Here is a 12325-nt window from a genome sequence, read left to right on the forward strand (position 1 = left end):
TAGTAGGAGAGCACGGGGGGGGGGGTTCGGTGTTTTAGGGCATCGCAGTCCATTTTAGTAAGGCGCCTTGGCCGACTTCTTCTTCTTCTGCTCCTCCCTCAGCTTCTGCTTCTTCCTCTTGTTGACTTCTTTGTGTCCTGAGGAGACATGGCTGGTAAAACAGTGTTCATTTAGATCCCCCCTTCATTACAGCAGCAAAACACCCCAATTTAAAAACCCTATTCTCTTTAAGCACCAGGCGCACCTTCCGTAAGGGGCCACACGCCTTTGCTCAGATACGCACAAGCTTCTTCCTGCTGGCCACTGGCTCACTCGCCATTTCCTGAACAGCATCTCCAAACAAGAGAATACGGCCACAACAGTGCAGGCCTCACAGTAATGGGCTCCCGGCTCCATTGAGAGTTCCCACACTGGTTTCCCTGACACAGAAAACATTCCAAAACAGCTGGGAGAGTCCGTATGGGGCATGCTCAATTCAGTGTTATGACTGAATCATGGAGATGTGGCCAACAGTAGGCTGTGCGTCATGCATAAAAGGTAAAGGTAAAGGTTCCCTTGCTCGAAAGCCAGTCGAGTCCGACTCTAGGGTTGCGGTGCTCATCTCCGTTTCAAAGCCGAAGAGTCAGCGCTGTCCGAAGACGTTTCCGTGGTCATGTGGCCGGCATGACTAAACACCAAGGCGCATGGAACGCTGTTACCTTCCCACTGAAGTGGTACCTATTTATCTACTTGCAATCTCTTGCTTTCGAACTGCTAGGTTGGCAGGAGTGTCATGCATAGGCCTGCCCTAACGTATTCCTAGCCAGGTTCAATGGAATACTGGGAGCCACATGGGCTTTGTGGTTTCTGTTACTACGTTACTGACATGGGTCTTTCTGCAGCCCTCTCCAATACAATATTTAGGTCCTGGGGTCCCATTCCTTTTGGAATCTCCTTGTCCTCACCTTGGTGAGGATTGTCTGCCATTACTTGAGACTCTGAAAATTGTGGTATAAATTTAGTTTTATCATTACTGCCAGCTTTATTAAAGTTCCTTTAATTTTTTTAAAGGCCTGCCTTTGAAAAGCTTAGAATGTTTTAACAAAATATTCAAAGGACCTTCAAAATAGTTCAGTAGCAGCTTAAGTAAAGGCAAAGGTGTCCCTCGCTCGAAAGCCAGTCAAATCTGACTCTAGGGGGCGGTGCTCATCTTCATTTCCAAGCTGAAGAGTCAGCACTGTCTGAAGACGTTTCTGCGGTCATGTGGCCGGCATGACTAGACGCCGGGGCAGATGGAACTCTGTCACCTTCCCACCGAAGTGGTACCCATTTATCTACTCGCAATTTCTTGCTTTCGAACTGCTAGGTTGGCAGGAGCCGGGGCCAGAGTTGGGAGCTCACTCCTTCATGGGTCTCAAACTCCTTCACTTGGGTCTCAAACTGCTGAGCTACCGACCTTCCGGTCTGCACAGCTCAGCGTCTTAACCTCTGAGCCACCGCAGCTTACCTCTTGATGAAACTGGACCATTGGGTTGGATCCTTCCATTGGGTTGGATCCTACCACTCAGCTAACAATGGTGTGTTCCTCTGGGGCAAGAAGCCTGCAACGAACTCAGGAGGCTCTTTCGGCAGAGTCCTCTGTGCCAGAGGAAGGAAGCTGTTGTCAGCTGGGCAGGAGTGTTCGGATTTAACCCCTCGTGTGGTACAACTGTGTCTAAAGGTTCCATTCCAAACAATCGTGACCAAAGGAAACTGATCTTCCTTAGACTGATCTGCACTGGAAACCTTACATTCTTCAAATGCCTACTGTACTTTGAGCTTTGCAGCGTCCTGCTCCAGCAGACCAAAGACAAATCAAGCAAACTTCTTTTGGAGGGGAAGTGACCTCACGTGGGAACAAGGGGATTTCCCTGGGAATGCCACTCAAATGAGTAGGTGAGGAAATCATTTGCAGAAGCAGTTCTCTGTTTCTAAATTGAGACAGTGGCCAGCAGTGTATTTGGACTGACCGTGCTTGTCCTCCCCAACCCCCCCCCCCAACAAATCGATGCTCAGGCACTTATTACCAGGCTCTAAGTAGCGATCGACCTGGGGAATACATACAAAAATAGTTCTCTCATTCTTATGAAGGGAGCTATAACGTAATCAACTAGAATAAAAATTGGGAGTCCTATCAGAAACCAAATGAAACTTCTTTATAAGCTTCATCTTGCCCACAAGCCACCCGAGATCTTTAGAGAAGCTCTCTCTTTATGAGAGAATTACCTGTTCAGGTGACAAACTCAAATTTTTAGAACAGTCACTGTCACAGAACACATCTCCACAATCTGTGAAGCAATATGATCCACAAGACAGGACAGGCCTCAAAAAGTACTGGGTCTGAAGAACCACCAGCAAGATACAGGATATTTGTAAATGGGTCACCGTGTTGCCAATAGGAGACAACACTGACAACTCAACGAACATGAGGCTAGAACTGATAGATGGATTTCAAAATAGGCAAAACCCCATTATCACGTATCTTAGGGAACCACTGGTGGCAATGATCATTGGACTTCTACAGTTACGTGAATTACTGAACTAAAAAAAATCTGTTCCATAACTCTTCTGCCCTCAGTACTGGTAATTTTCTTGATCTGAGTTTGCCTCTATCATGTACAGTAGAGGAATACCTACCTGATAAACCTAATTGGTTAAGGATGTAAGAATCTAAATAACCACATAGTACTTTCTTTGAATCTGGTTATTTCATAGCCTATAGCCACTCAAAACACAGAACTTTGACAAAATTATTACAGGGAAATCCTTGTATTTAGAATATACACAAAGCGAGATATACACGCTAGACTCCACATGTCTAAGGACAGACAAAGAAAGAGTAATCCTTCCCTGCAACACACTCTTTGGCCTGCTATTTCAGTGCCTCCACTGGCACTGCTGCAGTATGATGTGGCAGACTGATGGTAGTTCCTTTGCCAGGAACTGCTCAATTTGCTACCAAAAACACATGTGGTTTGAACATTATATTGTTGGGCTACAAACCACAGTTAAGACAACACAGCTGCTGCAGATCCAGAAAAAGAATTTGGGGGGAAATTGCCCTAATGAACTTTCTCTCTCGAAACTACTGTTTCCAGCCAATCATAAAGACTAGGGGAACTATAGGATGCTGGAGCACTGGTACTCAAAATGTGGGAGGGATCAGTTTTCCATAATCAAGAACTGACATCCGTTGATTCTTTATGGTGGCAGACAAAATCACCAAGTTTCCTAGATGGGTTGAATCCCAGGGATTTGTTCAGCCAGCAGATGTGCTTTCCAACAGCAAAAGGAGCCTTACCCTGATGTAACAGACTCTTTTACCAATGGAACAGCCTCTCCATCAGGGGAAGACTCCTCGTACTGGAGAAAAACACCTCTCTTTGCGGGGATAACTGCAGGTCGCAACCAGATAGGTGTAGTTGGAGAATAAAACACTAGAAAGAGCTTCCTGACAGTTAGGGCGGTTCCACTCTGGAACAGGCTTCCTCAGGAGGTGGTGGGCCCGCCCTCTTTGGAGGCTTGTAAGCAAAGGCCATCTAACAGCAGAGTGCTGATTCCATCACTCACTATGAATTTAGGCAGGCAGTGAGAGGGAGGGCAGGAAGGGATGAGTCGAGTGGTCAGCTCCTCTGGCCCTTTCTTACATGCCCAGGGGAATGTGATCGCCACTTTGGGGTCAGGAAGGAATTTTCCTCCAAGCCAGATTGGCCCAGGGATCCTGTGGGTTTTTGGCCTTCCTCTGGGTACAGAGCCAGGGGTCACTGGGGGAGCGGGACAGCTATGCATTTCCTGCACTGTGCAGGGGTTGGACTAGATGATCCTTGGGGGTGTCTTCCGGCTCTATGTTTCTAAAACAGTGGGGGTCCTCCTGATGGTCTCCACTAGCAGCAGAGAAGAGAGACTGTCAAAGAGAAGGCCAAAGCAAAAGTTCAGATCTGACAGGGCCCTTGGAGATTCTATGGATAAAAGGGCTAGAGGGGTTTGATGCTAAGCAAAAGGAGTTCCTGTTACTTGACGCTGAGTTTTGTATAACTTTGCACATGACCTTCGTAGGAAGGGTGCTGTCCTTTGTTCTCCTGTCCCTGACCCATAATGGCTGCATGAACCCTGAAGGTTAGTCAGACTCGACTCCTGCACACTCCCTCTCCCACCCCCAGATTATGTTCCAGTTCCCAGGTTTCAGAAAGCCACATGGCCAGAGAATGAACATGATGCACAAAGCCAGAGGTGGCTGCAGCAAGGGATAATGCTAAGGACAGATGCCTCAAGCAACTGGGCCAAGGGAGAGGCCAGAACCATCCATTTCCCTTCCAATGCGACGAATAAGCAGAATATAAGCCCCACCTATAGACGCAGGGCACCTTCTTCCAGTACACAGGGCAACTGAGTCAGTTAATTCTGGCTCCTTGACATTTGCTACTAGTGGTGTGCATTCAGCTATACTGAGCTAAAAAAATACTCAAAGAACACTGTATTGATATTTTCTGGATATTCTTCAACTGAATACAAAGCTCAGTATCATCTAAAGCTATCCGAAATGGCCAAGCCTGAAAAATCCCAAAAATATTCATGATTTTTTTTGAGGTGAGGCCACCGGCTAGCTGGCATTTAAAGGGATTGCCTTCCCTTTAAACACCTTCCAGGTGAACTTGCTGCTTTGGAGTTCACTTGCAGCACAACTTACAAAAGACATTTAAATGCCTTTTTCCTCCTCCATTGGAAATAATGGAGGATGGGCGCACCTTCTTTTGGGGCTCATAAAACTGAACCCCCAGACCAATCTTTTTGAAACTTGCGAGTTTTGGGTTTTTTAGGAGATGCACCAACAGCTATGCTGCAAATCTGGTGCCTCTACCTCAACCCCCCCCCCTCCAAGCCCCAGATCTATTCTCCATTATAGCCTATAGGGACCATTGACTATAATGGTCTTCATAGGGTTTAATGGAGCTGGAAAAATTTGGTTTTCCCGAATATTTACTGAATCCGTATACCATATCGGTATTGGGATTCAGGAATATCGAGAAATACCAATACTTTTTGGGTTAAATATACCCGAACTCGGAAAATACCGGGTTTTGAGGTTTTTTGCACACCCCTATTTGCTACAAGTGTGGTGCATTCTCGTGTGATGTTTTTAAGTGACTGTCTAAAATGCAGTATAGAAAGACTCCATCATGTTGTTCCCTATGGTCAGTTTAAACAAACCTTGCTTGGAAAACTGCTAAGAAGTGACTAGTTGGTTTAGAAAAAGGAGGTGTCTGCTTGAGGAATGGCGATGGTTTGCTTGGAACACAGGATTCTAATCAAACCTCTGCAGTTGAACAGCCACCCTTTGAGTCTCAGCATGCACCTGGGTTCAGTGACTTAATAGACTTTCCTCTTCCATGATGGCAGCCAATAAAAACAAATATGGCACGAACAATGGATTATTCATGTTAAAGCGCTTGTTAATATGGTGGGTGCCAAGTGTAACAAGAACCTTGTAGCATTAATCGGCAAATTAGATGTTTTAGATAAGGCACTGATTGAAATGAAGGGTGTTCAGAAATGCTTAGTGGGCTGCACTCTCTCTGCGCCTTTTTGCCAGCGAAGCTGTGTGCTGGCACAGGGAAATAAGGAGGAGGGGCGTTTGTTGAGAAGACATCAATTCCCAGATAAATATTCTAGTTATTTAACAGTGCAAAAACAGCCAACCCAAAAAAATCCATTGTGGGTACTGGGTCTGGAACGAGGTAAGGAAACAGCAAAGGGGACTCTATCCTACTGCTCCACTAAGTCTAAGGACGCTTTCCTCAACTTTAGCTACTCTTCCTTCAGCAGAATAGCCACTAAAGTTGGAGGAAGTCTCCTTGGGGCTGGTGGCAGTTCTCCCAGCTTAAGGCAGGACACTGCTCCATGTCACCATATCTACGCAATAACGAAATTTGCAGTGAATTTAAGGCACTTGGTGTCTTAGCTGAACAATTTCTTTTTAATGCTACCGTGTCATGTTTTAGCCGCATGGTGGGTTACAAATGAGCACAGTCTAGCCTACCGTGAAGCTAGTCTAAGTGCGGTGAAGACAAGCAGTCAAAATGCTCAAGTTAAGTCAGTACACAGCAGCACACTCTCGCTCGGCACTTTGATTCTGACTTTGGGCTAACCGGCATCTCAGTTTTTACCAGTTCCTTGTCCCCCCTTTTGTGCACACCTGATGAATAAAAGGGAGACTCCCATCCAGTCATGACCAAGTCATCATCCTCATCGTTATTAATGTGAAAGACATGCTTGGGGTAGGTGGCTGGCTTGAGGGACTTTGGAGACCGGACAGTAGTCGGCTGGAAAGGCAAAGCGTTTTGTCCTCGGCGTCTGCATTCCTCTGCCAGGGCCTCTTCGTCAGCTACACCTGAGAGGGGCGAAAAAGCAGACGATTCAAGAAAGAAAGGAGGCGGCCATGTTGGACGGCTTCATTTTCAAGGGAAACAAAAAAAACCCAGGAGCAATCAAATTAGTTGTTTGGCCTTTCAGGTCAACCTTAGGCTGAAACTAAATGGGTTCAACACAACATAGTCATGCCTAATGCAAGAGGCACATTTTTTAATAACTAAAATGGAACATGTAGGCAAAGGGAACTAAATCCTGCCCCCTTCACCTACCTTGCCTTGCTGTGTTATGTTGCTTTAAGGATTTTTCTCCCAATCCAACTCTGATACCAAAGTGAGTCAGTCTGGGGGGAGGGGAAGCAATGGAGTGTAGCAAGAGGGTGCATAGGAGGGGGCGGACTTCCTCTTAGCTGCATGCTCCATTTTTGTTTTTAAAAAGATTCTCCCACACACATTCAGATGCAAACAGGTTTGTATGCGTCACACTTATACACCTCAGTTTCTCCATCTGTAACAGGAAGAGAATTTCTCTCTGTCAATGATATAGGTGTATTTTTAATTTCCTTTTCCTCCTTGTCCTGAAAGTCTGATTGGGCAAACTGTATTGCTGTATCTTATAATACTGGTGCAAATAAGTCATATGACCCCCAAGTCAAGAATCCTGACAGTTGTCTTCATCTATAGGTCCCCAAACTTATTTGGCCTACCACCAAAAGGCTACTTTAGATAGGTTCTGGACTCTTCTTTCCTTATGCTTCCACCACCCCCTTATTTGTATTCAATGCCCCCCAATTGCACCCATGGCTCTGACCACCCACCTGGATTGTTCCAGCACCCTCAGGGGGCAGTATTGCCCACTTTGGGAACCAGTGAAGACTATTCCAAAGAACATGCTAGGGCTGGGTGCTCTGTCCTTTCATTTAGCTTCTCTGAGCATGTTCAAAATAACAGAGACAAGAAAAAGCATAAGTCCCCGGTACACATCATTTCCCAGCTGGTTCCATGGTATAGGAACTAAGGTTGGATCTTATGACTGTCTTCTAGTAAGTCTTCCTTCTAGGAAGAGAGAGATCCTTCAATAGATGGACTTTTTTGTGACAGATAGAAGTTTTTCCTTGTTGAAAGAAGACTTAATGGAAGACGGTCATAGAATCCAACCCTAAGTATCCAACTCCCATGTGTTGAAACAGAAGAAAATTGGTCTAGTCCACCTCCAGACTTTTTGTACTAGGCCTACTGGGTCTCCCAGCCTCATTTAGATTTGTTATTTACATTGGCTGGGGAGGAGAGGACCTGTCCCTCCAACCCAGACAAACAATGACTACTGTCCCCAGGTTAGTCAGAGGGCAGAAACTGGGTTTCCTGTGAACCCTGCTCCCTTCTGCAAGGCAGCACAAGAAGGTGTAGCCCTCCATCATGGACATCAAGTGCTGGGCAGATAATTAGGGAGATCTGCTCCATCATTAGCAATGTACTTGGATGAATGTTAATGAAAATCCACAATTCAGATGGTGATAGGAAAAGAAGGAATGGTGGCGGGAACGGGCTCTTTTTGTAGCAGGAACTCCTTTGCATATTAGGCGACACACCCCTAATGTAGCCAATCCTCCAAGAGCTTACAGAGCTCTTCTTACAGTGTCTACTGTAAGCTCTTGGAGAATTGGCTACATTAAGGGTGTGTCGCCTAATATGCAAAGGAGTTCCTGCTACAAAAAGAGCCCTGGAAGAATGTTTACTTTAAATAAAAGGAAAAGTTGTGCATGTTGCTCATTAAATCCCTGTCACACTCAAAGGAGTGTGGGTGTTGAAATCCCAAGTAACCCCTGATTATGGTAAATGCCAGGTCTCTAATGAACAAAACATGATATACCTGTGGATGAGACAACAGACCTGACGTTTTTGTGCAAAATCTAGCTGATGGTACAAGTGCTCTCATTTTGGACCAACTTGTTCTATTTGCAAATACAGGCCATAACCAGCTTTAACTTCATTCACTACAAGTCCTCATAAGTCATTCACCAATCCCAGATACCCAATGCAGAAGGTAGCTAGTCCCGGGTTGAAGGAATGGATGAGGAATTCATTTGGTTTACTTCTAACGATCCAATGTATCCCCTATCTCTGGTGATAAAGATGGTTTCAGGCCTTGGAAGTCCCTAGATTTGTAACTGTTCACATCCATGTTGAGTAACCCTTGACCAGTGCTGCTCAGAAGAGCTACCATGGTGCTGTCACACCTGGATTTGCCCCCAATAGACAGGTCCACCCTCAGAGTATCATGGATCCAATTAATACCCAGAATGCTCTTGACACCCTTGCCATAGGGTATAAAGGGTTGGCCAAGGCTTTCCACAAAATCACTCCCCAGCCATTTTCTCCTGCTGCTTCATAGACCCCCAGCTCCTTGATATACTGAGGAGAAGAGAAACAAAGTTAGATGGGCAATGTCTGGAAGTGTGCTGACAGAAAACTTGTGTCATTTCCAGCCACACACAGCATACAACTCAGTTTCAGGTTTATAGGGTGGTGGCAGTAGCAGCAGCAGAGTCTCTCATCATGGCATCAGTGGATTCTTGTCCACAGATGAGCATTCCAAGGATTAAGTCCTAAGCCCGAAGCAGCCCAGAGGAAAGTCTGTTTTGTTGCAGTGCTTTTGCTGATAAAGTTGTTTGCAGTGGTCTGATTTGGAGTCCACTTTTATTACAGAGTCTGTACTGGCAGTGACTGACATAGCCTTTTGATGCCATTGTTTAGATTAGTTTAAATTGTTAAGGGTAGTGGAAACCTTCACAAGCAAACTGAATCTTTGCCTTGTTGTGACAGAATTGGAGGGAGTGGTGAATGACCAACATTGTTACTGTATCCCTGAATGAGGCCATGGCTCATCCTCTAACTGAAGAAACTGTAATTAAGGATGACTTAGTAAGCTTTAGACCCGTTTCAGTCACAATCCTTTGGGGGCAAGTGGGTTGAGCATAAAGTGGCAGAGCAACTACAACTCTTCCAGAATGGTAGTTCTTTATGTGACCCATATCAGTCTAGCTTCAGACCTTGGTACAGGGCAGACTGTTTACAAGCCCTGGTATCCACCTTCAAGTGGTACAATGAATTACTCCATGCAAATCATGTTGGCGCTCTCAGTGAGTTTTAATACGGTTACTCGTGCTATCTGAAACATCTGTCTGGAGGCTTCAGGATAGCTCCCCTGTGTTTCAGAACCCTCCTTACTGCCAAGATGACTCAATGCATTACCATTGGAGGGAGACTGATTTATGCAGTCCCTCAGGGATCAGTATTCACTCCAGTACAATTTATCATAGACATGAAGCTACTGAGAAAGATTATCTGGTTGTCATCAATGTGCTGATGACACTCAGCTCTGTATTTCATTAACAAAGCATCCCAGCAGAGCTACCCCTATCCCGAACCAGTGCATTGAGACTATAATCGAAAGAACAATGACAAGAATGGACATGATGATGTTCAGATTATTCAGCTGTTCTCGAGAAAATGGATCAACCTGTGATGGGAGGTACTTATTATTACCTTGTCCCATCAAGCGAAAAGCTCGGAGAACTTCTAGAGCCAGCCTTAGTTTTTGCAAAACAGGAGGAAGTTGGAACCAGGGGGTTCATTTTTCCATATTCATCATCTACACTCTCTTCTGGATGTTGCTTCACTGACCAAAGCTTCACTACAGTAACTTTGTTAGGCAGGTCTGCCCTTAAAGACAATGCAGCAGTTTCAACTAATAGCAGGGTAGCAGGGTATGTGTGTTTAATAAACCCTGGTCACTTTGAACATATTCAATCAGTTCTTGTGGTCAGTCAAACTGGTTGTTTCAAAAGTTCAGTTCAGTGTGCTTGATATTACCCTTTAAATCCCTGCATGGCCCTTGGACCCACATCTCAAGGACCAGTTCTCTGAACCTTAGCACTAATTCATATCAAGGCAACACAGTCTATTGATGGGATAATGGCCAAAATAAGACTCTCTCTACAACTGCATGCTACCTTCTGGAATAGAAGTAGACTTGTAGAACAGGTGAGTAAGGCAACTTTTCATGCTGTCCCAGATGAGGCACAAAACTTTTGTCCCCAACTAGTTTCTGGCTGCTAACCATCAGGTTGTCTCAAGAACATTTTCTGATCTGCACTGATGGTATTGTTTAACAGAACAGTTTAGAATATTTTTATATTTTTTTTATTTTTAAAAATTAAAAAAGAGACAAGATACTCCAGGAAAACCCACCTGGGTAAATACATTGCAAAGTTTCCTCAACACTTTGCCTGGATGTTGAAAAATAGCACCAAAGTTCAGCCTTTTGGTTGTGGTACTAGCTGGAGCTTCCTGAAGAACAAGACTGACTACCAGGAAATACTGTCCAAAGGCATCAAGGAAACCAAGGAAACCCATTAACAAGTTTCTGTGGATAGTTAGCCATCAAGCAGAAACATACACACATAAATGAAGACACTAATACTCTCAGTTAAGTTCCATCAGCAATGTGCAGTGTGATGCCTAGACACCCCAAGAACTACAATTATGGCGGCATTCCCCTTTGGGAACAGGTTAATGGAGTACAAGTAACTCACAAGTCTGTGGACTTACTCACTTAACACTAGTATGGACCGGGCCAAAATCTCAAGATAGGGATTTTGTGGCCCTAACGCATACACTGTAGAAGATGATGCTTTTATATCCTATATAAAATCTAATACAGGCCCTGAAACCTTCAGAGCATTGAGGATATACTGGTTGCACCCTCATTCATGGACAAAGCGGTGAGATCTCAGGTCTACTCTGTGGTGGTTCCCCAAGTTTTGAAACTCTCCAAGGTTGTAACACTTGGGCGAGGCCTTTAGTTTTATATATGTCACTCTTCCTACCTAATTAAAACATCTTCAAAACAAATATGTAAACTGGCAGCTCATTTCTCTGTGGTTACAAACTATTCCAGGGGCCTCTGGTAGGGTGACTGCCACAGAGTAATTATTTTGCTCAAGGTAACACTGATGTTACTACTACCACAAACCCTCACGTTGTAAGCTATAAATTTAATATCTCGACAGAACCTCTCCAGGAAACCCGTGTTTTAATGAATTGATCGCTCCTTAGAAAAGAAAAAGCCATTTTATAGAAGGCAAAAAGGAAACTTCCCTAATGTAGAAAGATTAGGGGGGGGGGCACTAGTGCTGGAATTTCTCACACATCATTTACTTCATAGTGTTAATTGCCTTGTGTAGGTACTCATTAGACATGGTGTCATTCAAGGTGGTGCCACATTTTGCCTATGTTTTGCCTGTGAAGTAATGCAACCGCTAGTTAGGAGAGCAAGAGAACTGGATGCAGTTAATGACTGGAAAGTATGGTGATGCACTATGGAGGCATTAAAGAATCAGAGCAACAGGCGGAGCTAAAGAGGAAGGCAGCTCTTTAAGAACAACTGTCGGCCTCGAATAAATCTTTGATCATTTTGGACTGTGGGACTGAAAAGCAGTAGGCATGTTATTGACATGGGTCTTACTGAGAGACCCCTTTTCCAAACGAGGTTTGCATGGAAAACTGGCCAGGTCACCATCAATGCTCCCTCTAAGCTGTGGAGTCTTGTGAGCAAAAATTCTACTTTGTGAGCTGCTGGCATTAAAGTTGTGAGCGAGTGATTCGGCTACTGTATATAAATTAGCTTGCTCTGGAGCCATCCTTCCAGAGCTAAGACAAAAATCTGTGCGCCGTAGACTAAAAAACGGTGAGCTAGCTCACACTAACTCAGCTTAGAGGGAACACTGGTCACCATGCTGGCTTGTGTGCAGAGTTTCTCAGTTCTATTTCAGAGAAAACAGAATAAGTGAACAACCAAACATGGAAGACAAGGACTGTACAGTATGGAAACCAAAACCATGTTTAACCTGATCTTAAGAGGCATGCTTCAAGAAGATATT

At 44.7% G+C, this 12325-nt stretch overlaps 1 protein-coding gene across 2 annotated transcripts in view; it reads right to left on the bottom strand.

Moving 5' to 3' along the window:
• Positions 1–11: 11 nt before the first annotated feature.
• Positions 12–12325, bottom strand: part of DNAJB6 (DnaJ heat shock protein family (Hsp40) member B6) — a 72257-nt gene continuing 59943 nt past the window's right edge. For both annotated transcript variants that reach the window (XM_015427872.1, XM_015427871.1), the window contains exons 9-10: positions 6212–6406; positions 12–137 (exon numbers count right to left, since the gene is read on the bottom strand). In XM_015427872.1, coding sequence (XP_015283358.1) covers positions 55–137; positions 6212–6406 — 278 coding nt within the window. In that variant the 3' untranslated portion in view covers positions 12–54. The remainder of the gene's footprint in view (positions 138–6211; positions 6407–12325) is intronic.

This window comes from Gekko japonicus, unplaced genomic scaffold, assembly GCF_001447785.1.
Source record: "Gekko japonicus isolate JY-2015 unplaced genomic scaffold, Gekko_japonicus_V1.1 scaffold735, whole genome shotgun sequence".
NCBI classification, from domain to species: Eukaryota; Metazoa; Chordata; class Lepidosauria; order Squamata; family Gekkonidae; genus Gekko; species Gekko japonicus.